We start from the raw sequence: 24,438 nt of genomic DNA, 5'->3' as shown, positions 1-24,438 counted from the left end.
AGTGAATTTGACAGAGATATGATCCAGATTAAAATCACTTGCTCAGCTTCCTTTGACCTGGAATGGGGATGTGATTTATTCCTCCCACACAAGTACATGTAGAGTCCTAAAGCTAACAGGATATTGCTAGCACGCAGTCCAAGTGGGTGGACAGACCCAGACAATTCTAAAGTCAAGTCTATTAGATCACATGAAGGGAATACACATGCCTGTTTATAAAGTTCACTTATCATGTTGGTGGGAATGTAATTATTGAAAGCTAGTTGAGGTAATTAAAAGGGGGGGTTTGAAGAAATACCACTGAAGACTAGTTGCTCTTCACCTAAGTGACTTCTTTAATTTCCCTGTTTTTCTGGGTAACATAGAAATGGTTCTGGTATCACCTTATTTTGTTTTGGAAGTTCTTAAACTGAAAGGGGATTGTAGGAAGTAGTAGTCCCTCTTCTGGAGAGGCTAAGGCTATAATCCAGCTCTTATGAAGACAATAGGGCTAATCCATAGACTTGCATTATGATTGATCCATGCATGTCTCTTACAGTCTAAACGTGCATTTAGAGTGTAGTCCACTAGCGGTGGTGGAACGTGCTGTCAAACTGCAGCCAATTTATGGATGGCGACCTTGTTGGGTTTTCAAGGCAAGAGAAGAGCAGAGGTGGCTTGCCTGCACAGTACCCTTGTACTTCCTTGGTCTCCTACACAAGTACTAACCAGGGGCAACCCTGCTTAGCTTCCAAGATCTGACGAGATCAGACTAGGGTGCGTCATCCAGATGAGGGCAAGTGTGTTACAAGGGCATAGTTTTAATGTTGGGCAAAATCAGTCTCCCCCGCCCCTTTAATTGACCTGCCCTGAAAAAGACCTGTGCTCTACTACAGGGAATTGCATGGTGTGTTATGTCAAGCCCAGTGGGCCTTTGGCTGTGTGTTTCCGACAGCCACCTGCAGTCTCCAGTACCACTTACCAAGGTCGTGTTTAATACTGGGGAAGCTTCAAATAAAGCACTGTGCTTATGAGTGGGATGGGGGTGATGCTAGAGGCACCTAATTTTTTAATCTTTTTGTACATTTGCTGCCTGTTTAAGACATCAGTGAATTATAAGTAAAACTTGGTTGGTACAGAATTTTCTCAGCGAATCAGAGTAGAAAATTGTCTCTTAGTGAATCTTGTTGCCTGCAGTTTCAGTCCTCTGAGAGCTAGGTTGGTATGATACCTAAAAGTCTGAGCTGTGAGGTTCTAATGCTTCTGACTTAAATTTCACCTAGGCTTTGAGCCACCCCTCTCCCTGTACCAGGTAATAGGTAATGTGAAAAACCTCGACAACCTTGGAGAGCTGCTGCCAGTCTGAGTAGACAATAATTCAGTATAAGGAAGTGTCAGTTTCCATGCTTCCAGGGGAGCTTGCTGGGTGATTTGCCTCATAGGGTTGTTGTGAGAATAAAAACATAACCCTGCTGGATCAGACCAGTGGTCCATCTAGTTCAGCATTCTGTCTCATAGAGTGGCCAACCAGTTCCTCTGAACAGCCAACAACAGGACATAGAGGCTGAGGACTCCTGGCTTTGAGATTCAGAGGATTAGTACCTCTGAATGTGGAGGTTCCCCTCAGTCACCATGTAACAAATGGGACTTGCACAGCATTCAGCTTAAAGCCCTGCAAACCAGCTAGGCCTGCTTATTTGGCGAGCAGGGCCTGATGGCTACAAGCGCCCCCCTATCCCATCCCAACCCAAACTCAGCATGGGTCACTGCTTTGTATGAGGTTGCAGCTCATTTTAAACGACCCGTTGAAAATCCTCGTCCTGCTCGTATCATGTCTAAATCCAGCAAGAGCGCGTGGACGGTGGGCGGAGCAAGACGTCGAAGATCAACACAATAAACCAGGGAGGGGCGGGACTGAGAAGCTTCCGAGCCAGTCAGGAGCAAGTAGCAACCAGGAATAGGAGGCTGGGCGAAACATGACCTTCCTATCACAAGCATTGTAGGGCGTAACTTTAAAAGTCTGAGCCAATGGGGTCGTGCGAATAGAAGCCAAGCAGTATTACGGGACAGCGAGCGACTGTAGTTTATCCAATGAGGTGTTGAAACCGTTCAGGGCGGGGTCATAGGGTATCTGAGCCAATAAAAGGGCAGAACCTCCGCCGATATGAGGGAAGGCGAATGGGAAGTCAGTTGTGCGAAGTGGGAGTGGCTTATTGTTTTCTTCCCTCACAGCGGTCCAATAAAGCAACGCTATGGGCGGAGTTGCGTCTTCTTACCCAATCCTGTCTGCGCTCGGGCGGCAGTGGGTTGAGTTGCGGTTGGCGTATGGGGGAGGGATTGGTTGCGTCAAGTCTGTCAGGCTGAGGTGGGATAAACACACACTCGAGCTGCGCCCGCTGGAGAAGAAAGAAGTGGAGGGTGGCGAGGCTGAGGGGAGGGAAGGTAGGCCAGGCTCGGGGCCGCAGGGACGCCAGCACGAAGCGAGCCAGTAGCCCAACACAGGCCCACGAAGACGTAAGATGGCGTCGGCTGCCCAGGTGTGCGAGAATATCCAGATGCTGCTGGAAGCAGCTGAGTTCCTGGAGCGAAGGGAGCGAGGTAGGCGCCCCGGCAACGGCCCTCGTCGCCCGCGATCCCCTCCGAAATGCCCCCTTCCCCCCCCCGCAATGATGGTGAGTCGCCTCCTCCTCCGCTGCGCTACCTCACAGAAGTAGTCGAGTCCCTCTTCTGCCTTTTCTTCCCTGGCCGATCGTAGAGCGCGCAGTGGCGGCGTTTCCTTTCGGCCCCGTCGCGCGTTGAGCGCCTGACGACAGTCGAGGAGGCCTGCGGTTGGTGGGGGGGGGGGGGGGGGGGGGAGGCGGGAGCGAGAGAGAAAAGGGCCCTCTTCGTGCCTCGCTGTGCTTGGTGGCGGCGGCGCTCTTGGTCCTTCGGCAGAGGCGGCCTTTGATGCGGGCCCCAGAGGAGGGAGCGCCGCCTTCTCTTGCTCCCCCTTCTCGGGGGGTGGGTGGTGGGTGGGTGCGCACATCGTCATTCCTGGCCCAGAATCCTGACGCTCTGCTTCCCACTGCTGTGGAGCGATCGAGCCGTACCACGTCTTTTGTTCTGCGCTTGACCCACTTTCGACCCCCCCCAACCAGCCGCCCGCTTGGTCGTGAAGAAACGTCAACGCGTCGCGATGCTGTACAAATGGAAGGCCTCCTCACGGCTTCGTGCCGCCTGCCTCCGAAGGAGTTACCCCACCGAGAACTGTAATCTTGGCTCCAAAGAGGCTTTATCGGCCTGCCTGCGTTGCTTCTATCACGTAGGCTTTCTGTGAGCTCCAGCCAGGAGGCGGACGGCGTCGCCTGGTTGGCTCTTCGTAGCCTATCTGTGCTTTTTCTTCAAGGCTGTATGCTATGGCCAAGTCACACCCCTTGCCGGACGTGAGAGGCCTAGCTCATCTAGTATTGTAATTAGCATTAATACAGCATACGTGTTAGGCACTAGTAATGTTTGCATTCTGATATTGCACATGGAAGTGTTGAGACTTTTAGGTCCTAGCTTGCCTGAGCTTGTGACCAAAGTGAGTCTTGTAGGGGGGAGAAGTCATAAATTTTGTAAAATTGTAGAACAATTGTATGGACAGGGATGATTTAGGAAAAAATACTTTCTGATTTGTCTAGGGCTGATAATGGAGTGAATGTAGGGTTGGTTTGTTTGTTTGTTTTCCTCAGAAGCTGAGCATGGATATGCTTCCATATTACCCTACAACAGCAAGGACAGTGATGCCTTAAAACGAAGAAGCAAGTCGAAGAAAAACAGCAGTAGTAGCAGGTAAGGAAACATGTGATGCTGTGGGACCCCTTTTGTCCCGGTTCTGCAGGGTCTATCATGCAAAATTCAGTAATTTCCACGACAGTTTTTAGCTGTAATTTGGTGAGTGTCGTAGGCGTAAGCTGATCACAAGGTTATTCAGCGTAGTTATAGAGAGTCATGCTATAGATCACACCATAGAGTGTGTGTTGCTGTGTCAGCTGCTTACTGTCTGATAGTTTCACTTTTGTTTCCCCTCACTTTACATTGGCTTTCTAAACAATATACTGTCACACTGAGGTAGGAATTTCTGTAGAGATGTTTCATTGGAAGTAGTTCAACAAAACCCAATAAAGTGTTCTTTTTCAAACTGAACTTTGAGTGAGGTTTGATTGTATTCCTTAACTATGTACTTCACTGGAGATGTATTTTCATAAAGTCATCTTATCAGTGAAAATGCTTGCACATTGCAGTTTCTGTTTTCTGAAAACCAGTTTCTGAGAAATGTAGGAATTGTTTGGCTTCTCAGTGCTCATAGCTTCTCAGTGTTAATATCAGTATTAATATCAAATAGGCTTCACAGCAGCTTTTAAACTAATTCTGGGAGGGAAGCTGACAGGAGCTATGGAGCCTCTGGTCTGGGACAAGTCAGTCCAAAGGGATGATTGCATAAACGGGGTAATATTGATAGGAGTGTAATAGAACTTGGGAGTGAGGGCATAATGGTGACTGAGGGTCGTGTGTGACAACTAAGGGGCCAAGGGAGGCAAGGGTTACTGGAGAGGGAAACACATTATTGGTGTCTATATGCCAGTGCTAGAGGTCTCTGAGCCAAGATAGGGGAGATGGAGTACTTGGTGATCAATGACAATTTAGATATAGTAGGTATCTCAGAAACATGGTGGAATGGTGAAAATCTATGGGATACAATTATTCTTGGGTATAAGCTCTATTGCAAGTGATGGGTTCGTAGTGGTGTTGCGTTGTACATCAAAGAGGAGGAGGAGGAGGAGATTGGATTTATACCCTGCCCTTCACTACCCAAAGGTGTCTCAGAGCGGCTTACAAACTCCTTTCCCTTCCCCTCCCCACAACAGACACCCTGTGAGGTGGGGCTGAGAGAGCTCTGACAGAAACTGCTCTTTTTTCAATAACAGCTCTTATCAGAACTACGGCTTGCCCAAGGTCATCCAGCCAGGTGCAAGTGGAGGAGTGGGGAATCAAACCCGGTTCTCCCAGATTAGAGTCCGCGCACTTAACCACTACACCAAACTGGCATATAATCCAATAAATTAGAAAACATCAGGGGAATTAACTCCCCTACAGAAGCAATGTGGGTGGAAAGTAACCTAAGGGTTACTTAAAAGTGGGGTGTACTATTGCTCACCCGATCAAACCCTTGAGGCTGATCTCGAGATGGAGAAGGAAATAAGGGAGGTGATTGAAGCATATAATATTGTTATACTGGGAGACTTCAACTACCTTCACATGGACTGGGTAAATGTGCTCAAGTCATGCCATAGAAATGAGATTTCTAAACATCATAAATGACTGTGCACTGGAACAGTTGGTCACAGAGCCAACCAGAGGCTAGTGATCTTGGACTTGGTTCTGAGGAGATCTCAAGACCTGGTGAGAGATGTTGAGGTTGTTACACCAGTTGGGAACAGTGACCACAACACTATTAAGTTCAGCATTGTCAATGGAAAGTTAGCGCTAAAGTCCAAAATGGTTGCATTTGATTTCAAAAGATGGAACTTTACAAAAATGAGGGGAATAGTAAAAAGGAAGCTGAAGGGGAAACACAAGAGACTCAGATCCCTTGAGGATGCTTGGAAGCTATTTAAAACCACTCTAATTGAAGCCCAAATAGAATGCATCCCACAGGAAAGGCACTGCCAGGTCTAAAAGAAGACCTGTGTGGTTAACAACCCAAGTCAAGGAAACTATAAAAAGTAAAGAGGCTTCTTTTAAAAAGTGGAAGGTCTGCCCGAGTGAATTGAAGGAGGGATCACAGGCTCGCAAAAGAAATTTTGTCAATAATTAGGCATGCAAAAAGAGATTTTGAGGAGCATGTTGCTAAAAGCATCAAGACAAACAACATTTAAAAAAATATATCCGGAGCAGGAAATCAGTCAGAGAAGCAATGGAACCTTTAGATGACAAAGGAATAAAGGGATTACTAAACGAAAGTGTGTGGCGTGTACCCATGCCACAGTCGCTATTTTTAGGAAGGGAGTCTGAAGAACTGAGCCAAACCAGAGATGAAGTTCTAGACCTACTGGGGAAATTAAAAACCGATAAGTCTCCAGGTCCTGATGGTATATACCCAAGAGTTCTTAAGGAACCCTGATGTGAGATAGTTGATCTACTAACATGTATATGTAACATATCACTAAATTCAGCCACTGTACCAGAAGACTGGAGAGTATCAAATGGGACACCAGTTTTTAAAAAGGGATCCAGAGGGGAACCAGGAAATTACAGGCCAGTCAGCCTTACTTTTTTTCCAGGAAAATCAGTAGAAACTAATCAAAGATAGAATTCTTAGGTACATAGAGGGATGAAGCGTGCTGAGAGAAAATCACCATACTTTTGGAGTTCTTCGAGAAAGTGATCAAGCATGTAGACAATGGTGACCCGATAGACATTATATACCTGGATTTTCAAAAGGCTTTTGAGAAGCCTTGGAAAAGAACAGGTGAGTTTTGACAAGGTCCTGAGTAAACTTAGCAGTCATGGGTTAGGAGGACGGGTTCTCTTATGGATTAAAAACTGGCTAAATTACAGGAAGCAAGGAGGAGGAATCAGTGGACAGCTCTCACAATGGAGGGGAAGTAAGCAATGGGGTCCGCCAAGGATTGGTATTGTGGCCGATAGTGTTTAATTTATTCATCAGTGATCTGGAACTAGGGCCAAGTAGTGGCCAAGTTTGCAGATGACACCAAATTATTCAGGATGATGAAAGCCAAGGCTGACTGTGAAGAACTCCAAGAGGACTTCCACAAACTGGATGAGTGGGCGACAATGTGACAAATGAAGTTCAGTGTTGGTAAGTGTAAAGTGATGCACACTGGGACAGAAAAAATCCCAGCTTCAGGAACTACAGCGGTGAAAAGGGCAAACTCTATGTTAGGGATTCTTAGGAAAGTGATTGAGAATAAAACAGCCCCTGTATAGATCTATGGTGCAGCCTCATTTGGAATACTGTGTACAGATCTGGTCACCGTATTTCAAAAAGGACATTGCAGAGCTGGAAAAAGTACAGAGGAGGTCAACCAAGATTATTAGAGGGTTGGAACACCTTCCCTAGGAGGAAAGGCTGAAGAGTTTGGGACTTTTCATTTTAGAAATGAGACAACTAAGGGGGACATGATAGAGGTTTATTAAATTTTGCATGGGGTGGAGAAAGTTGACAAATTTTTCTCCTCCCCAAATTCTAGAACTCAAGGGCATCCAGTGAAGCTCATAAGCAGTAGGGTCAGTATGAACAAAAGGAAACACTACTTTACACAGAGAGTGATTAAAATGTGGAATTTGCTGCCAGAGGATGTAGAGATGGCCACAGGAATAAACAGCTTTAAAATGGGATAAGATAGATTCATGGAGGATAAGTCTATCAATGGCTACTAGCCACGGTGACTGAGGGGAACCTCCACATTCAGAGGCACTAATCCTCTGAATCCCAGAGCCAGGAGGCCGTATCAAGTGAATGTCTTGGCCTCTATACTCTGTTGTTGGCCGTCCAGAGGAATTGGTTGGCCACTGTGTGAGACAGGATGCTGAACTAGACAGACTGTTGGTCTGATCCAGCAGGGCTGCTCTTATGTTCTTATGATGAGATCTGAAACCAAGGCTTCAGTCACACACACACACTGAGGAGTATATCTTATTGGTTACTTTCTAGTAAACGTGCTTGGTATCCTGCTATGCAGATGCTACCTTGAGTGGATCTAATCTGTTCTGAAGTTACTTCTATATTTATATGTGCATCAGCACACAAAATCAGTAGTCTGTTTACAGCGTGTGATATAATCACAAACTACTTTATTTTGCAAAATTTATTAAAAATGTATCTAGATCATTGTGGATTGCTTTCCTTTTTTTGGCAAAAATATGCCTCTAATTTTAAGGGCATCTAAATGTGGAACAGAAGAAATCTGGGGTTTAGTTTATCCAAATTTAAGTTGCCGAAGAGGCAATTTCAGAATTGTTGAACTGTGATTTTTAAGGCTTTAATTGTCAATGTTGCTATATTTGTTCCAGTGATTTGGAGACAGAAACCCTTTGGATAACATTGCTAAGGAATCAGGAAATGTAGCAACTGGTTGTCTTAAAATGAATATGTAACTGTGCTGTGGCTGGTATATTGTTGTATTTATACAAAATGGTGTCAGAGAAATGAAAGCTGTGGCCCAAATACAGTTCTTAAATCTTTCAAGACAGCACTGATCACTTCAAAACTTTGTATGAAACTTCCAGTGGGATTGGTTTCATGGAGGGCAGGATTAGAAACTTGTTAGTAAATCCGTATTTTGCCAACATGTGTGTTACAACTACCATGCATAGGGTCACTTGGCTTAGCATGTTCATGTTAAAATACATGTAGAGTTTGTGGAAATTTGGAGAGAAATCCTGGGCCTTGCTGATGTGGGTGGTATGTTATGAATATGAAGGGATATAAATTTAATAGAAGCTTACACTTAACAAAATATTTCTAGTTACTCTTGTCTGTTGATATGTACAGACTCATGCTTCATTTCTCCCACCCCTGCCTTTTAATGGAAATGACAGAGGTTGTGAGGGTTGATGATTCAAATGGAGGTAGTACACTCAGTCTTACACTCAACGGCATAAGATGTTTTAAGACAGTTATGTTAAAATAACATATACTAGGGTCCCTGCCACACGGCAGGAAAAAAACGGGCCAAAGTGCGGCTTTTAAAAGCCGCACCGAAATAGAGACGCTGCGGCGGGATCCCACAGATCCCCTGAGCTGCGGCACCGTTGCTCCCCGGCACAATCAGAGGCCGGGGAGGAAGAGACGATCGGTAGGGGGAGGCTGCCGAACTGCGCATGTCTGAGCATGCGCAGTTCGCCCGGGGGCCGCGGATGCGCCAGCGGAAAGACGCGCCGGCGATCCCACGGCCGGCATTGATGCGGCCTTTCGGAAAGAACCACCTCGGTAGGTGGTTCTTTTTTGCTGCGGGGTTTTGGGCGGAAGGGGCGGATCGGGAACGGGGGCGCAACGCTTCCCAGATGTTGCGGTGGGATCGTGCCCGTTTGCTAAGGCCCCGATCCGTCCCTCTCCCGGCCCAAAACCTCTCGTGTGACCGGGGCCTAGTTAGGTTAAATTTAAGTATTTTCCAAACATCAGATGTCAGGAGAGCTGAAAATCCATGGAATATCTTTTTTTGCCCTTGAGAATTAGAGTTTGCAAGTGCAGAATGGGGAAGCTCTTAATAAAATCTTTGGACAATCCAGGCAGTTGCTAACATGATCTTTGTTAGCTTGGAAATTACTGGATTCAGAAAGACTGTTGGTGTTGCTGGGGTTGTACTTCTCTCAGATGGGAATTAACTTCCGAAACGCATGACTGGATCAATTCAGAAGACTAGTTTGCCTTGCTTAGGGAGATCCATATGAAAGTTGGTGTAGTGATTTTGACTAACCCTTAACTGCAGCTGGGGCACTTGATTTTGAGTCTGAAATCTGATTCTGTTTTCAGGATGTCCAGCAATTTCCTCATAAGTCTTGAATTTGTAGTCTTTATTGTGGCTACAGCATGTTTATTCCATGGCTGTAAATTGTAAACAGCTGAACTAATTTTTTTTTTATTTTCTCTTTAAGATCAACACATAACGAAATGGAAAAGAACAGGTGAGTCTTCAGTACAATTTTCTCTGAAAATCAATCAAATCCCATACATTTTTCAGTACCTTTCAGGGGAAGAAAAGCAGTGTTTTTCTAGAGTCCACATTAAGGAAGCTGGTTTTTCTGGATGGTAATTTACAGTATGCAGACTTGTACATATTTGTGTGGCAACATTGGCTAAGTGGTGAGGTTTCATACTAATGCAATATCTAATGTACTGCCCTTGAGCTATTTTGGTTGCTGTATGCACTGACAACCTGTCCTGTAATCATATTTCCATGTAATAGAATGTGCTAAACACTGGACAAAGTCTGTTAGGAATCTTCCATTTAGGTGTCACTGAAACGAGATGAATTAATAGCTGTCTGGTCAAAATTATTATTCTTTGTCTGGGAGTGCTGTTAGAATGTCTGTTTAGTTTATGCCATCATTCTTTCAAAACCTTGGATAGGCTGTGTCTCTCCATACTGAGCATAGTAGCCCTGTGAAGGACAGAAGCCCATGAAACATCATGCCAAAAAAAAGCAGTTGAACTTTGACAGCCTTATTCTCCTGGGTTTTGATAAGTGGGCTATTGCCCATGTGGCATTTGTAAATGAGCAGTTTGGAAGGAATCCATCACACATAATAGGAACCCTTCTACTTAATATCACTGTACTAGTTGCACTGTGCAGTTTTTGTGTACCAGTATGCAGCACTCCATAAGAACTGTGCCTTAGAAAAATAGTTCACAGTTTGTCTTTGCCGTTTCTGATTATGAAAAATATATTGAAGCTATAACACTCTTACTCATTCAAGGGAGCTTGCTAGATTGAAGCTGTGCCCTGTCCAGTTAAAAACCACATTAAGAACATGAGCCCTGCAGGATCAGACCAGTGGTCCATCTAGTCCAGCATCCTCACTCTCACAGTGGCCAACTAATTACTCTGGAGGACCCACAATAGGGCTTAGAGGCCGAGTTGACCTTCTTGTCTCCTGGCACTGATATTTGCAGGTTTAGTGCCTCTGAATGTGGAGGTTCTCTCTTTAGTCACCATGACTAGTAGCCACTTGTAGACCTATCCTCCATGAATCTGTCTAATCCCATTTTAAAAAGCTGTCTATGCCTATGGTGATCACTATATCCTCTGGCAGCAAATTCCACATTTTAATCACTCATTATGTAAAGAAGAATTTCATTTTGCATCCTGACTCTTCTACTCCTCAGTTTCATTGGATTTTCTCTGTCCACACTCTTTATCCTGAGCATAATTTTATAAACCTCTGCCCCTTACTAATCTCTTTTCTAAAATGAAGACTCTTCATCCTTTCTGCATAGGAAAGATGTTGTCCTCTTCTATACTTTTTCTACCTTTTTGAGATATGGTGACCAGAACTGTACACAGTGATTCAAATGAGGCTGCACCATAAATCTGTATGGGGACCTTATAACATTACAGCTTTTATTTTCAATCCCTTTCCCAATAATCCCCAACATATAGTTTGCGTTTTTGACTGCTGCGGCACACTGGGTTCATACTTTCAATGAGTCCTAGCAAATTCAGACCCCATTAGCATATACAAAATTGGCATTTTCTGTTCCCATGTCCATCACCTTACACTTACCTTCACTGAATTTCATTTGGCCCATTGTTGTCCACTCGCACCCCCTGAAGCTCATCACAGTTGGCCTTGGCTTTCACCATCTTGAATAATTTTGTGTCATCTGCAGACACCACTCACTCTCAGTTCCAGATCATGAACAAATTAAATAATATTAGCCACATTACTGATCTTTGTGGGACTCCACTACTTACTTCCCTCCATTGGAGAACTGTCCATTTACTCAACTGTTTTAAGTCCCATCATGTTTATATGGAATTGCTGCTTTTGCTTGACTGGTACAGGTAAGGTACCCAGAGTGATTCCAAGGAGTAAATCAGTCATTTTTCAAAATGTCACTTGTAGAGACTTAGTCAGCATGGTCCTCTGGGGTGCTGGATATGTATGGTGGAACAGCTGGGTGTTGGATATTTGGCTTGCCACGTGATGGTTTAAATGATTGTGTTTCTGTTGGCGTTGCATGAGGCAGGAGCTTAGGTTATTGCATGTATTTATGTGAAGAGATGAGTGTTGGCATGGCCTGTTCTGAGGGTTTTTTAATAGACTCATTAAGTGTGTAGGAGTTGGCTGCCAATCTGTTGTAGGAATTGAGGCCCAATTTTGTATATAAGCTCATAGTAGGGCTTCATTTGTGTTTCTATCCAGCTGTATCTGGATAACATTTTATAGTTAAAATGTACTTCACCTTTAGTTGTAAGATTCTAGATTAATATTTCATGGCTTAATTTTTTACCATGATTGGAATGAAGAGGATTTCCAGCAAGGAAACATTATAAGAAAGATCTGCTATTGGTGTTTCAGGGCTTTGTCTGTCCCTTGGAGCAGCTTTTGCCTTGCCTGGTAAAATGTGATTTTTGCTCCAAATCAAAAGATGTTTAAAGATCTTTGGAGATAGAAATGTTCTTTAAAAACAGTTCTTAAATTGGTTTCTGAACATTTTACTGAGTAATTACATAGAATGGGAAATGTTAGTGACTTAGTCATTGTTAACATACGGCAGTGTATCTCATGGTCTGAGAAGGTAGTTCCAGAGCAGTTCCACACATGTGGATGCAATGCTGCCAGAGACAGGCAATTGTAAGTCCTATTGATTTAAATGCGAGTTCAATGGATATTTAATTTATTAAATCAGTGGGAGTCAAGAGTGCTTTAGCTCTGCAAGCTTGTACCCTGTATGTTCATATCACACCTACAATAGCAGAGTTGCATTTTATCACCAGCAAATGGGTGCTCAAGACTGATTACAACAGTGATTTTCAAGTATGGTGCTTGTGAATGCCATAGCATACAGTTGCTTCTCTTGCCACTCTGCCAACCCCCTCTACACTCCTTCCTTTATCTTTTTCCAAGTTCCCTTTTTTCTCTTCCTTTGTCTTTCTCCTACCCCCCTTCTTTCTTTTAGCCTTTGACATTCACCCGTACCCCATTTAACTTCTACAGCTAGCCTCAGTGCATACTAAAGGTGATGGGATAGGAAGGATGAATAGGGAGAACGAAGTTCCAGCTGCCTCTTGCAGTAATCTGGGCAGTAGCTGAAGCTTTAAAGTGGAATGGGCACCTGAACTTGGCTCTGTTTGTCTTCATTAGAAGTGTGTGTTTACTTGAAACTATGCCACAACAGCTATTCTACCAGAGGCAGGGTGGGGTGGGGCAAACACTTCTGTGAGAAGTGAAAGTAAATGCGAAGAAGAGATGAGGAAGAGAAAAATGGAAAAATTTTCCCCCAGTTTCAGCTGGGGAAACAAGCATACCTTCCTAGCACTTGCCACATTCAGAATACATACACATGTGCAGGTGCTTATGGACTCCACAGTATTAGCATCAGTGCAATTCCCCTAGCAGAGTCTCCTGTCCTGCATAGTTCTCCCAATGGCAAATAAGGCCACCAGCTATAATTTTTCTCAGACCTTTCAAAAACTGAAATTTTACTGTTCCCCCCTCCCCCGTGCTTCATTACATTATAAAACTGTGGTTAAAATATGGGGAAAGAACTAGAAAAAATCTAATGCCACCTCTCCAAATGTAAGCTCAAACATATTTCAGTGGTGATTCCCTCTGCTCTTGGAGAAACCAAAAAATATGTGTTTCCCATGGCAGCCAGTTTGTGGCAGTGCTGCCCACATGCTCAGGAAGGTTAAGTGGGGCCCTAATGCATAGCATAACCAAACTAAATTCTGCTTGGAATTGAGGATAAGAGGCTTCATTGACACCATATTGAAAGTCTAGTATCTTGATAGGTTGCTCTGTTGATTAATCATTGCCCATGTGTTGAAACAACAGGCTGTGACCATGGGAACTGGGGCAGGAGGGAAGTCCAAATCAACAGTATAAGATTCCATCGGTAGCCACAATTGTTTGGACTGCCAGGAGGAAGCAAGATGCAATATAAGCCTGCTGGCATCACCAAAATTATCCCTTGAAGTGTTCTAAAATGATGGTTTGGGCATTTGAAAACATGACCTCAAGTTCAACACTCTGGAGAGCTAATATCCTTTTAAATGTCATTTATATGGATACTAGTAACTTAATCTAAATACTGTATCTTTCAACTGATGTCTATGATGTTTCAATGATAGCTATATACCTATATTGTGTGCACTGTAGTTGGGGAACTTGATTTGATTATCAGTTCCCTGGGGAGAGTGTAGCTGTTTGGTAATGGTTAAGTATATTGAATGTTTTTCTGATCAGTTGTACTCTCTGAGAAAAAATAAATCTTGGTTCAGAAATATTATGTCCTAAGGAGTGCTGCACTTCTGCCAGACCAGCCTGTATCAGTAGATAGCAGGGTAGTACTCTATTTGACAATTAGTGCTGAAGCATTTGCCCAGTGGTGGACATGTAGCCAAATCATCTGCCTTTGTTTGAAGTCTGATGCTACCATTGTACAGAACCCTTTCCCTCAGGGTTGCAGGGTTTTGTTGGTTGATTGGTCGAGGCAGATTTTGACTGTTACAGCAGAGAAATAAGGGGTTAAGCTCCTTTTCAAGGCTAGTTCTGGTGAATGACTGCAGTAGGGGGTGAAGAAAAATATTAAAGATGGGCTTCTAACAGTGAAGGAATACCTCTTGCTATGGATTCAGGTGGGTAGCTGTGTTGGTCTGAAGCAGCAGAAGAAAGTTTGAGTCCAGTGGCACCTTTAAAACCAACAAAGTTTTATTCAAGGTATAACCTTTCATGTGCCTTCAGATACAGTGAAACAAAACTTCTTCAACCATTACACATAGTTGGGGGGTGGTTAGTTCCCAGGAAGGCAAGTTAGAGTCAAGATGCATAAGTACCTGGGTGATTATGGCTGAAATTGGATAAAGGCAGTTGGTAAGATCTGTGAATACTAGTAAATCAGCATACAAATACAAGAGTTACCAAACAGATGTGAGAACCAAGTTTGAGTCCAATGGCACCTACAAGACCAACGAAGTTCAATTGTGGGTATAAGTGAGAACTGAGATACTTAGCATGTATAGATGCTTGCTCTGTCAGATACATTGAAACAGATTTTGTCAAACATTACATATAGGTAGAGGGGGTTGCCAGGAAGGACTAAAGCACAAGTAACTGAGCAATAAATACAGCTAAGATTGGACTAAAGAGTTATCAACAGATGTGAGAACTAAGTTTGAGTCCAGTGGCACCTTTAAGACCAACAAAGTTTAATTCTGGGTACAAGTAAAGAACTGAGTGACTTAGCATGTGTAGTGTTCTGAGTGTTATAATAACTTGTAATTCATCAATCTCCCACTCCAGTCTGTTTCTAAAATTGTTTTGCAATAAGACAGCTATTTTGAGGTCCCCCACTGAGTGCCCTTTTATGGTGTAACTTGCCTTATGATTTGTTTTAAATTTCGGCCAACCAAATGTCTATGTTTCAGGGCTTGTTCTGGAAATTTACAAAATGATGGTCAATGTCATCCCTTACCAATAATGCATTTGAGGCTGAAACTGGGTGGTGGATAGTCAGTTGGCCTTCAGATAACCAGGAACCTTTAATAGAAGAGGGGCCATAGCTCAGTGACAGAACAACTGCTTTGTGTGCACTAGTTTAATTCTCACATCTCCGGTTTGAAAGATCTTATCTAGTAGGGCTGTGAAGAGCCTCTGCCTGAGACCTTGGAAAGCTGCTTTTAGTCACTGCTGTGCTAAATGATCAGTGGACTGAATTGTACCTTTCATCATAACAACAGAAAACAGTAATGATTAATGAAGAGAGAACAGCCTTCTAGTTTATATCAAGTAATTGGGCCAGGAATATATCTTACAGGGGAGTAGTCCATTGTAAGCCTCTTGCATAATTCAAAATGGTTTCAACTTAAAATCCAGCTGAAATAAGCAAGTGGCTTCTGCCAAAATGAGCCAAAATAGAAGATTTTTTAAAAAGCTTCCTTGTTTTTCTTTACAGATGTATCCCTTGACATTCCAGGGTGTGGTGTTCTATGCTTTAAGGCTACCTGCTTCTTTTTATTAAAAAACCCAACAATTTTAATATTACACCATTTTTATTGCATGGAAACCTCAAAAGGTTTCTGCATCAGTTAGTTACTAGCAACTAACATTTTATCTGTGGCTAAAATTAGATAGTCAACCAGCATAATGGGGATTATTTCCAAAACCAGTGTTGTGGGTGACCTGGTGACTTAGAACACGAATGAGTTTCTAATTAAACTTTAACATGTAATGTGCAGTTATTATAATAACACAGCTCATAGGTCACTGGCATATTAAAACTCTTGCTTGTGAGATGATACTTGCATGGCATTTGTTAACCTAAAGTTTATTTAGGACAACTTTCATTTCCTGAATCAAATGTACAGTAATCTTTTAAAAGATCCTAGATTTAAAATGCCACGAGTCACCTGAGATATTTTCACTTAAATTTCATGATTATTTTTCATACTTCCTTAATGGCATCATATAGAAGTGCCTGTGATGAATGTATCCTTCCGATTCATTGATCTTATAGCTTTAATTTGTGTAAATCTTTAACAGACGTGCTCATCTGCGACTGTGTCTGGAGAAGCTGAAAGGGATGGTGCCACTTGGACCAGAATCCAGTAGACATACTACATTGAGTTTACTAACAAAAGCTAAATTGCACATAAAGGTAAGTTAGGTGCTGATGCTTCATTACTTTCACAAGTGCACTTTAGATCTTATTGTCACATAGGTAATGAAAATGGAATTACAGAGGAAAATTCAAATTCACCAGAGATATAGAGACCTGTAACAAATATCTGAGCACACCTTGAAGGGGGTAGACCTATTGTCTTGATGTTTCCACCTGGGCAGCTGTCACATTTGAAAAATGTATACAAAGACACTGAATCTTGACAGGTGATTGAAGTGAAATGATCAGATACCAAAGGAGATGGTACATAACTAGATGAGGAAGAGACCACATACCTCAAAATAAGAAGACAAACCCTTCTTGCTATGAGTAGCGAGAAACAGAGATACCCAAGGATTAGGTACAACTAAAGTCAGTTGCTTCCCCTTGTGCTAATTTCAGCCTTTTGAAAAAGTAACAACCTTAGTTTGTGACCATATGAGGCATAAGAACAATATAATGATGATTATTTTCCTCAACAGAAGCTTGAAGACTATGACAGAAAAGCAGTACACCAAATAGATCAGTTGCAACGAGAACAGCGGCACCTGAAAAGGCAGCTGGAGAAACTGGGCATTGAACGGATAAGAATGGATAGCATAGGATCAACTATTTCTTCTGAACGGTCTGATTCAGACAGAGGTAAGTGGTGGCCTTGGGGGAGTTTGTCCTATTTCCTGAACACTAGCTACTAGCTAGCTACTCTGTTAAGAAGCAAATGCTGACTGGGGTCTCAATTTCTGATTGCAGAAGAAATTGATGTGGATGTGGAAAGTACAGACTACCTAACAGGGGACCTAGACTGGAGCAGCAGCAGCCCAAGTGATTCGGATGAAAGGGGAAGCTTGCAGAGCGTCTGCAGTGATGAGGGCTACTCGAGTGCCGGCATTAAGAGAATAAAGTTGCAGAACAATCTCAAGGCCTGCCTCAACCTATAAGAAGCCAGTGGCTTTTCTTTCCATCCTTGCTGTTTCCTTGTTGGATCTTATTAGGTAGTATGTTGGACCGTCCCACAATTCTCTTGCACGTAAACTTCTTATACCACCAACATTACCAAAATCTGCTTTGCCTAAGTCTGACAACAGTGCATAGGGTTGTGGGTTACAAGCTACTCTCTGGAGCACACATCTGATGGCATCCACTAGCTTCTCTTTTCTGTTGGTAAACTCATCTCTATGAGACTGAACATTCCAACCAAATTCCTAAGCGCCCAAGAATATTGTTGCAGTAATAGCAACATACACACTTTGCCTGTGCTGCTATTGCTTAGTGTTCTAGATGTACTTATGCCGGGGGTGGGGGTGGGCTGTAATATAAGGTGTTTGAAAACCAATAGCTAGACTAGCCATTACTCCTAAAATGTGACCTTGAAAGACAGAAATCTACTTTCTTGTCGTTCAGGACAGGAGCTGGTATGGCAAAATTACAAAGCATTGTAAATTTCTGATAGGAAATTATGCAGTGAGACTTCCCAACTACTGACTCAGCAGTTTTATTCTGATGTGTCCCAAGTCACTGCAATTGTGACATGGCCATATCTGGGACTGCCTTTGTGCCAGTACTGAATCTTTGCAGTCTGAGCCATCCTTGTCAAAAGTAGCACTATAGGGCTAAGTTAGTGAAGGGTAACCAACAGAATAGAACTAGTTTGGTAGTAGTATAGTATCAACAGAATCAGGTTGCAGGCTCTTCATATAGGCAGTGAGATGGTTCCACTTGTAGCCAATTACACTAGTAGGATGCCTACGCTGAAATCAGTCTCAATATCTTTGATGTCAAAAGACCAAATGGTACTTCAGAATACTCCTGTGCAATCGTTATGATAGTGTCTTTACATTGACAGCTGCATTTACCTTTTGTTCCTAGCAGCTTTTTCTGGCTGCTAAGTCCTGTTTCTTGTCTCTGGGACAAATCTTTCTACCTCAGAGAGATGAACAAAGCTGATCTCAATCCCTTTAGCACAAAAAGAAAAAAGAATTATGCCTCATTTGTATACTTGGTTCTAGTCCAATCTGTTTACTTAAATTTTCAGCAATAACCGAGTGACAAAGTTAGCTGTGCTAGCTTTGAGTTGTTAATGACTGGGGAGTTAACTGCAGCAAGTCATTGGAGCCCTCTTGGCGTTTCAGCACTTAATTGCCTATTTAAATTATTTGGTAGCACTCTGAAAGTGGTTGTCTGTAGATTTTGGGTTGCCTTTGCAAAGTTTTCTGCCCCTTTTCACCCTACTTCTGGTTTCCCACCTCTTCATTTAAGCGAAGTAGAGCACACGCAAATGTACATAACAAGACTTATAAATAGTATTTATTCATTTTTATATAAGCCTAATGAAATAGATAACCTTCTTATGATTTTGTGCTTTTATAGATGTTCAGGAAACTTTGTATGTCAAGGTCTACTAACCAAGAGCATTTCTTAGTTGTCCTCTTCTTGCTTGTTGACATTAGTATTATGCCCACTTGGCCACCTCCTGGTAATTTTTAACATTCACACTTGGTTCTCCATATGCAGCCAGATGTCCCCCCAGCAATCAGAGGATACTTAAGAGCTGGTTAAACAACTTCACTTCACTCTAAAAGGGCTATGTAGCTTATTTAGCTTAAAAATATCATTCATGCTTGCTAGCAGGCTATGACCCAAACTGCCAAAATCCACTAAGACACTCTGTCAAAGTTCCAAATAAACAACTCACAAATAAAATTTGATTTCTTCAAGAAGCTTGACGCTTTTCTCTAGATAAATTTTCAAGATGGAAAGTGAGGCTAGTGGATTGCTAAAGATCTCCAAGGTGATTTCTTTTGAGTGTGCTATATTAAACACAAATAACAGCTGGAATGTTCAGGTGTCCAGCAGATTTGCACTGAACTCCTACTTGTTGGAGGCTGCCTTGCTTTTATAAGCTGGCTTCAAATATAAGCAAAGGCCCTTCAGAGAGCAAGCTCCCAACCTTTAAAGAAGTTGAGCAGCTGCCCTTTGAGGTCCTTTGTTCCAACCCATTTCTTGCCTGAGACTTTTTGAGCTTCTATATTTGTTAATGTGTTGCATAAAACTGCCTCACACTCAACTCTCAAGTTGCTGCCACTTTAAGGCTGAAAGTAATTTCAGGTGTTGGGGTCTGTATTGTTGAGGCAAATATGAAAATACATTTGTGTACTTTTCTTTAGAAGTAATGTCTTAAGAATTTAACCTAATGTATTTTAATTGTTGTGCCTTTTTCAGTTAATTTTAAAAGGGCACAATCCACTTCAAGGATCTCCTGTGCAGGGCCTGCTTCCTCCAAATGAGTGCAAGTAGTAGAGAAGCATATCCATGCTTTTATTCGGCTGCTTTCATTTTGGTGCAGTTTGGCCAGGAGAAATCCCTAATGGATTGTGTCCATTCCTTTTTTTAAGTACAACATTGTGGTGGGAATTCTTTTGTCCCTATTGTGAACCAGTAATTGATCTTTGCACTGTCTAAATTTGGTCCTTTTGAAATTTTGGGTGGCACAAAAAATATCGATCTTTTGAAAATGATGCACTATTGTTGAAAACAAGCCTAAGGAGTTGTTTACTGTTTCAAAAACATCTAGGCAGATAAGTCAAATCGTCCTTGAGCTCCAGGACTACTTTTTAAATGTCTTGGCTAGGACTGACCTCGGCAGCTCCAAACTTCTGTGGTCCTGTTTGTTACTTGCCCAGCCCATTCTCCAGGCAGCTACATCCGCTTAAAGGCTGGAAAAATAAGCCCAGTTTTCATGGGTCTGAGTAGTGTGTTTGCTTCCATGCTGCTTGAATGATGTGTAAAACTTCTTTCCATCTGGAGAGGTCATGCAACTTATTAGGAGTCACAGTTATCACATTTAAACACACAAGCAGAGGTTTCATGCACTTACAGAGGTGTATGGAAGCAATAATGCCATTTGGTCAGTGTGTAAATTGGGCCATAGAAACATAACATTCTGGTTCAGCCAACCTTTTCTTGATTTCACTAATCCACCAGCATTATTATTCAATAAGCTGCAGAAATTAAATTTTTGTAGATCGTCATGGGCTGCTTCTGTGCCCATGTTTACAGCAGGAAGCAGCGTACATATCCAAATAAAAAATATGTGGGTGTTCAAGTTACACTAAATTCTGCTGCATTTGGCATCTTCAGATGCAATAGTGAATCTGAGGCATGTTTGACTGGAAAAGAAATCCAAAGCTTTAGCTGTTGTTGATCTGAACTGTCAGGGTGACAGTTTGAATAGCCTAAAAATATTAACAGTTTCTAACTATGTGTTTAGTTGCTGGAAAGTACTTCCTCCAGCAGGAGGGGGAGCAGTTTTCGTATTCTCCTTCCCACTTCATCCCTATGCAGTTCCCAAAGGACCATGGTGGGGTGCAGTGAGAGGGGGGAAGCTGGAAAACTCCCTTCCAGGAGTGCTGCAGTACTTTTAGTAGCATAGAATCCCCAGTCATTGTCTGTACCTGATAAATCTTTTCTCCTGAGTGTTGAACACACAGATTTTTTAAAATAAAGCCAAGTTTTTCAGGTGCTGATAGACACATATTAAGAACTTTCCCCAGGGTTGGTGCATATACCTGTTTTGAATTCAGATTATTTGAAATTGTCATATTAGGTGCCATGAGCATTTCCACCCTCCTGATTCCACAGAGCTCTCGGCATATGCAGGCTGTGTTCTGCCAACTGCCGTTTTAGCACTTTGTTCTCACAATGTGGCACTTCTCTCCTTCCCCTGAACCCAACATTTGAATCTCAATAGAGCTTACAAACATAGCCACACAGAGGGAGCTCTGTGTTCTCTTATGGGGGCGTGGGTGGGAAATAAGATTATTTAAGTGCTCACTGCCGAATTTGAGTAAACTGAGGCATTTGGTGTACTGTCTAGCAATATGTTAGGAAGACTTGCTGTCCTCCTTTTGCCCCCTCTGTAACAAATTTCAGGTTTTGACACTTACTGTATTGGACAAATTCTGCTTTTGATACCCAGCTACGTGTTTGCTCCCCTGAAGATGTATTGCGTTGCTTCCTCTCTTGCTGCTTTGATCTAAGAGAGAATTTTTGCTTTCTGTGTTAGTGCAAGTGATTTAGTTTGTGTGCGCTATGGCCACCTAAAGCTCTTGGAACACCTATGTGAATCAGTGATGCGTTTGCTTTGGAGGGAAAGCTGCCCATAATTGCTTAACAAACATAAGTGTTTTCCACATTCCAAAGTCTATATACCAAGGTTGGCTTTAGCAAACCTGTGTGTTTTACTGTTAGGGTCTGGTTGAACAGCACTTAAAGCCAGCTTGTTCCTGGCTGCCATCTGCTTGCTTGGTCATAGCATGCTTGCCGAAACTCAGCCATTCCCTTCTGAAGTGCCCAAAGAATTGATTGATTTGGTAGCCTGGCTTTGGCTTTATTTTTGTGCTGTTCTTTCTGATTGACCTGGTAACTTTCCTTGTTCCTCAAATAGGTGCTCTTAGCAACATATGCTTGTTTTGAACTTTTGGCTTTTTAGTTTTGGAGTCTTCCAAATAAAACGCAGTCTAAAAGGGGAGCAGCAGGCAGGGAGAAACAGGAATCTGGTTTCCAGATATTCAGTTCCTAATGTAAATATGTCATTACAAATCCTGTGTCAAGACCATATAATGGTGCTTTTTACTACAGTTAGCACATGCATTTTTAGAAATTACATGTTTTAGAAGACCTTGCTGTGTATATGTATACTTCTGTATTGTTCAACTGTTAGAAAATAAATTATTTCATTACTAAAAGAGTGATCTGTCAGTGCTTCCAGTTGTGCAGAAGGGAAGCTCATTCCTTTTTTGATAAATTTACTTAGATTGTAATGAAATCTAAACATGTTGCCTTAATCTCAAAGTAAAACCACATAAGGACCTGGGGGGTGGTCATTTGGGCAGTGCCTATATATACATGTCTTACTATTTAAATTCTTCATCGAGACAGCCTAAAATTCTTTAAGAGAAATTCTATAATCTGTGTAAATTATGCATATTGATTAAATTTGCACTTTGCTTAATTCTGGTTTTGTTCTTCCACCAGCCAAGTCTCTCGTGTAAGTGCTGCTCCCTCCCCCTGTCCCTATTACCCCGGAAAGATACATCTGAAAAGCATGTTTGTGTAAGTTGTATCTAGTGCCTTTAGGTACTCATTGAAGCTTTGGGTTTCAGTGCATCTAGCTCTCTGCTAGCACATGCTGCCACTTTGCACACCCTGTCTTTTGTTGGTGTCTGTAGGAATGCCCAGCTGTCCAATTGTGATTTATTTTACTACTAATTAACAGAAAATATTGGAAGTAAAGAAATTATGGGTGAGGTCAAGGCTCGGTGATGCATCTGCTTTGCATGCAAAAGGTCCAGAGTCAGTCTCTGGCATCTTTAATTAAAGGAATCAGATAGTAGGTGATATGAAAAACCTCAGACCCCGGAGACCTACTGCCAGTCAGAGCAGACAATACTGACCAGTGGTCCAGATTAGTAAGGCAGTTTCACATATTCAGCCTGTGATGTTTGTCTACCTGTTTTAGGAACAGGACAAATTATGAGATGAAGAGTATAAGATGCAGCAGTTCTAATGGTAGTAAGAACTCATCTCTCCTATTTGGTGAAACTAACCCAATTCAGATACTGGCAAAGTTCATATCAGTCATGTAGCTTTGTAAAGAGAGTCTGAGGCAGATGTTCCTGAAGCCACCCACAGGAAAACATCAAAGGTTAGAGCAGCAGGAGGCTCTTGACTGCTTGTATCAGGACTTTCAAGATTTATGGTCTTGGCAAAAGGACAGACCGTTGGTTAGACCGTTGATCCTCTGAGTGGTCCTAATGGGGATGTGCTGATGAGTTTCCTGGTTCTACTTGCCTCCCCCCCCCCCTCCAAGTAATTCCTGGTTTTTATCCACTTCACTGGGATAAGAGATGCTTTAGAAGAGCATGGGAGACAGCATGTTTGTGTCTGCACAGGGTACCCATTTGGAAACAGCTGTCTGTATCACAGGAGGATGCTTCGTGTGGAACCTTCCAACTTGTGATTGGTCCTACTCCCATGGCAGCCATTTTGTTGTGGCAGCCACTGCCTGATCTAAGTCGAAAAAGTCCCCACGGGTTCAATTTGGAGATTCCTGGGCAAGAATATGCACTATCTGAGCAACTGCCATTCTCAACTCGCCAAAAGGAGCTTAATATAGCAGAAACAAGGAAGAAAAGTTCAAATTCTGTTTTGAAATGTAAGCTGCTTTGAGAACCTTGGGGATTAAACAGCAGGGTATAAATGTGACAAGAGCAGAACTGGATCTGTATATCTATTCTGATCTCCGCACAACCAAGCTTGCTTTGTAGCTAGAGGTTCAAAACTACTGGATGAGGTGATACAATGTGACAGCCTCGGGTTGGGAGGAAATAGCTTCCTTGTAGGTATGGCTGGATCTAAATAGGCTAAAATAAATAGGGGAATTACTGTATGGTGCTGGAAGACTGGCTCTGCTCAGCGGATGAACAGCTATGTACCTGTTGCATGACAGGCTGCACAGATCCAGTCATGAGCAGAGATTTCTAGAAGCAAAGACCCTGAACAAGAAAGGCAGGTATTTTGTGGGGAAACAACAGGGGCGGCTTGGGCAATGCTGGTAATCCGGTGGGTTAGATATTTAGCACTTTTCTTCCCACCCCACCATCAGTTGTTTTGCTGCTCTGGCCTAGTTTCTCAGCAAACAGGCTTCAATGCAAAGTTAAAGGTGTTTCTGTGCAATGTTTCCAGAAAATTCCAAGGGGCAACCAAGTTGACATCAGAGATGGTGCCCTAGTGTGAAGGAAGGAATGCCAAGCCAGTCAATAGAGCCAACGAAACTTATCTCTGTGTTGTTGTTGTTTTTAAATACAGGACATGGATCTCCACAATTATGTCCAAAAAGAGAGAGGGCCCATCATATTGATAAATCTCCAATGGTGGTCAGGGTGCCTTTTCAAGCAGTGAGAAATCAGGGCTCCTGGTAACTCTGAGCTACTCAGAAAACTGTTGCATCTCTGCGAGAGTTGCTGCTGTTTCTATGCAGGCCGTTGTGGGTAGGCAATCCTGCTGTATGTCTATATTGGATGTAATTT

The 24,438-nt window shown here is 42.6% G+C and overlaps 1 protein-coding gene across 1 annotated transcript; it reads left to right on the top strand.

Annotated features, from left to right (window-relative positions):
• Window positions 1-2,296: 2,296 nt before the first annotated feature.
• MXD1 (MAX dimerization protein 1) lies at window positions 2,297-22,285 on the top strand. Its single transcript, XM_015421135.1, has 6 exons — window positions 2,297-2,577; window positions 3,693-3,792; window positions 9,622-9,651; window positions 16,234-16,348; window positions 16,834-16,993; window positions 17,102-22,285. Exons 1-6 carry the CDS (start codon window positions 2,499-2,501, stop codon window positions 17,287-17,289), a joined length of 672 nt encoding a protein of 223 aa, XP_015276621.1. The 5' UTR covers window positions 2,297-2,498; the 3' UTR covers window positions 17,290-22,285.
• The last annotated feature ends 2,153 nt before the right edge of the window (window positions 22,286-24,438 follow it).

This window comes from Gekko japonicus, unplaced genomic scaffold, assembly GCF_001447785.1.
Source record: "Gekko japonicus isolate JY-2015 unplaced genomic scaffold, Gekko_japonicus_V1.1 scaffold13, whole genome shotgun sequence".
NCBI lineage: Eukaryota > Metazoa > Chordata > Lepidosauria > Squamata > Gekkonidae > Gekko > Gekko japonicus.
This window is presented reverse-complemented; position numbering and strand designations above follow the sequence as displayed.

Coding starts and splice junctions, on each gene's coding strand:
- MXD1 (XM_015421135.1), top strand. CDS start 2,499: ATGGCGTCGGCTGCCCAGGTGTGCGAGAATATCCAGATGCTGCTGGAA. Junction 2,578..3,692: donor CCTGGAGCGAAGGGAGCGAG/GTAGGCGCCCCG, acceptor TGTTTTCCTCAG/AAGCTGAGCATGGATATGCT. Junction 3,793..9,621: donor AAAAACAGCAGTAGTAGCAG/GTAAGGAAACAT, acceptor TTTCTCTTTAAG/ATCAACACATAACGAAATGG.